The sequence below is a fragment of the Penaeus monodon genome, chromosome 30 (assembly GCF_015228065.2).
Source record: "Penaeus monodon isolate SGIC_2016 chromosome 30, NSTDA_Pmon_1, whole genome shotgun sequence".
In the NCBI taxonomy this organism is placed as follows: Eukaryota; Metazoa; Arthropoda; class Malacostraca; order Decapoda; family Penaeidae; genus Penaeus; species Penaeus monodon.
Genome location: NC_051415.1, coordinates 15,419,515 through 15,421,920, shown reverse-complemented (window position 1 = coordinate 15,421,920; position 2,406 = coordinate 15,419,515). Strand labels below are relative to the sequence as shown.

The following is a 2,406-nucleotide window of genomic DNA, read 5'->3' as shown; positions in this document are numbered from 1 at the left end:
AATTGAGCAGCCTTTTCCTGGTGGCTTTGAGTTAATGGATAATCCAGGGCTGATGCAAGAGCTGATAAGCATAGCTATGATAGCAAGTGAGTAAAAGTATCTTATAAATATCCCAATTTCCCTTAAATCTAGCATTCCTGATATACTCTGTTTAATATTATATTCAAGATATCATCATAATTTTTTAAAGCAAGGAATGATTGTTGTAGATGGTCTCAATTTTTGCCACATCTACAATCAGAAATAAATCTTGCATATCTTACACAATATTACATCATTTTCTCTAGAAAAAAACATATTCTTCCAATAGCAATATACATTTATTTCAAGTTTATCAACCCAACTACTGTTTAAAATGGATTTGCACTTTTAATGGTGACTCATTTACTAGTATTTCTATCCTTTTCAATATTTAGTATTTTCTTAAAGACTGTATATTACCAGTACAGAACATTCTACAATTATTTATGCATAAGATGTATAATACCTATATATTCAAGGCATATATTTCATTCCTTGAAAACTCACACCAATTACACACATCACCTCCCCCCCCCCCCCCACATGCACAGATATAGACACAAATATACAACAGTTCAATGAAAATGCTGAATACATCTCCAACATTTATTTATATTTTACATTTCTGGGAAACTCCAAAATATTTCAAGTTCGTCGAAGTAAAATGGATGAGGTAGGCCTATCCCTTCGCGTTTAACATGCTGTTACTTTACTACTTAAGCTGAAATTTAAAAATTTAGGCAAAAACTATAAATGAAAATGATTGAAACTTCACAGCACATTTGTCTGAATGAACACTGTTCAAATATGATAAATTATTCTTATCTACTCTGCAATTTATATTCAGTAGCAAAGGAAACTACTGTATTTTCACTACATGTACACAGATTTTCTGGGATGCAAATTCTATTGAATACAGCAAGTATTCTATTTATGTCTCAACTAGAAAAATTGGGAATTTGGCATCATCTCAGGACTGTGGCTACACCTGAAGGAGATTTTCAAATGAACCACCAGGTCTTCTAATTACATATATCCAGCTCATTTAATTAAGGAATGTAAATACTTGCAGGGCTAAAGTAAACAATGTGTAGGTACATATGGTGATTGTAACAGGAAGGAAACCAAATCACAGATTTTGTATCACATTACTTCTAAATGAGTCAAAAGCATCATACCATAGATTTTACTGCATACATAATATAAACAACTCATTCTCATGTTATGCTAATGTTGCTCTTTTTCCTGGGGATGGCTGTCCAAAATTCCCTTCTCTTGAACCGGTAAAACTGGCATACAATTGTGCATATCTTCTTTGGTCAGTCTGTGTGACTGATGGCTTCACCTCTCTCAATGCAGCTTCAATGTGCCTATAATAAATCTTGAAACTAGACTGTGTGGAGTCCTGCTGCTTGGCACTATTGGGTTTCACAGGCTCAGAAAAGCTATTCTTTGTTGTTGTCTGATCATCTGACATCTCATTTTCAGAAATATAGCTCTTTTGACTATATATGACTCTTTTCTTTTCCTTTTCAATTAGGACTTGTTCTTGTATTTTCTCAACGTTATGTGATCCTTGGTAAAGTAAGTTTTCTCCAGGGTCTTCCTCATTAATTACAGTATCATGAAATGATAAATGTTTTTCAATATTGTCTTTATCATCTTTGACACCAGTTGTATCTCTCTCCTCATTAGCTGGTGGGATAACACCTTTATAAAGATCATCACCAAAGGCCTCCTGAGCAACTGCAACCTGTGCTGTTGACAAAATACTTTGTAAGTCTGCCCCAGAAAAGCTTTCAGTTAAACTGGCAACCTCTGACCAATCTATTTCTTCTCCAAAGTCAACATCCTGACTTAAAACTTCCAGGATTTCTTTTCTGTCCTCTTCTGATGGCATTGGACAATATACACATTTATCAAGACGGCCTGAAACAGAAAAACACAGCTAATAAAAACATGATCTCCTATGCATCACGCAGCAGAATTTAATTTTTGCTCGATGCTATTCTAAATACCATCTTGAAAAATATAGTTGAAGTACCTAAAAATTGAACTAACAAATAAATATCAGAAATAGCAATATTTCAAAATCATGACAAAAGAAGACTTGTAAGTGCAGTTCATAACAAATCACCTGGCCGAAGCAGTGCAGGATCAATTAGGTCGGGCCTGGAGGTTGCTGCCAAGATGTAAACTCCAGTGAGTCCTTCAACGCCATCCATCTGTGTAAGTAGTTGATTCACCACACGATCTGTCACCCCAGTGCTATCATGTCCACGCCTTGGAGCAATCGACTCAAATTCATCGAAGAATAAGACACAAGGTTTGGCACTTGAAGCTCTGTTAACATGAAGAAAACTCCTTTTAATATTGTACATTATT

At 34.9% G+C, this 2,406-nt stretch overlaps 1 protein-coding gene across 1 annotated transcript in view; it reads right to left on the bottom strand.

Annotated features, from left to right (window-relative positions):
- Positions 1–613: 613 nt before the first annotated feature.
- LOC119592552 (peroxisome biogenesis protein 1-like) overlaps positions 614–2,406 on the bottom strand; it is a gene marked incomplete at its 5' end in the record, with an annotated part of 5,462 nt that continues 3,669 nt past the window's right edge. The window contains 2 exon segments of the mRNA XM_037941418.1: positions 614–1,950; positions 2,159–2,364. Of these exon segments, the coding sequence (XP_037797346.1) occupies positions 1,244–1,950; positions 2,159–2,364 (913 nt within the window). The 3' untranslated portion in view covers positions 614–1,243.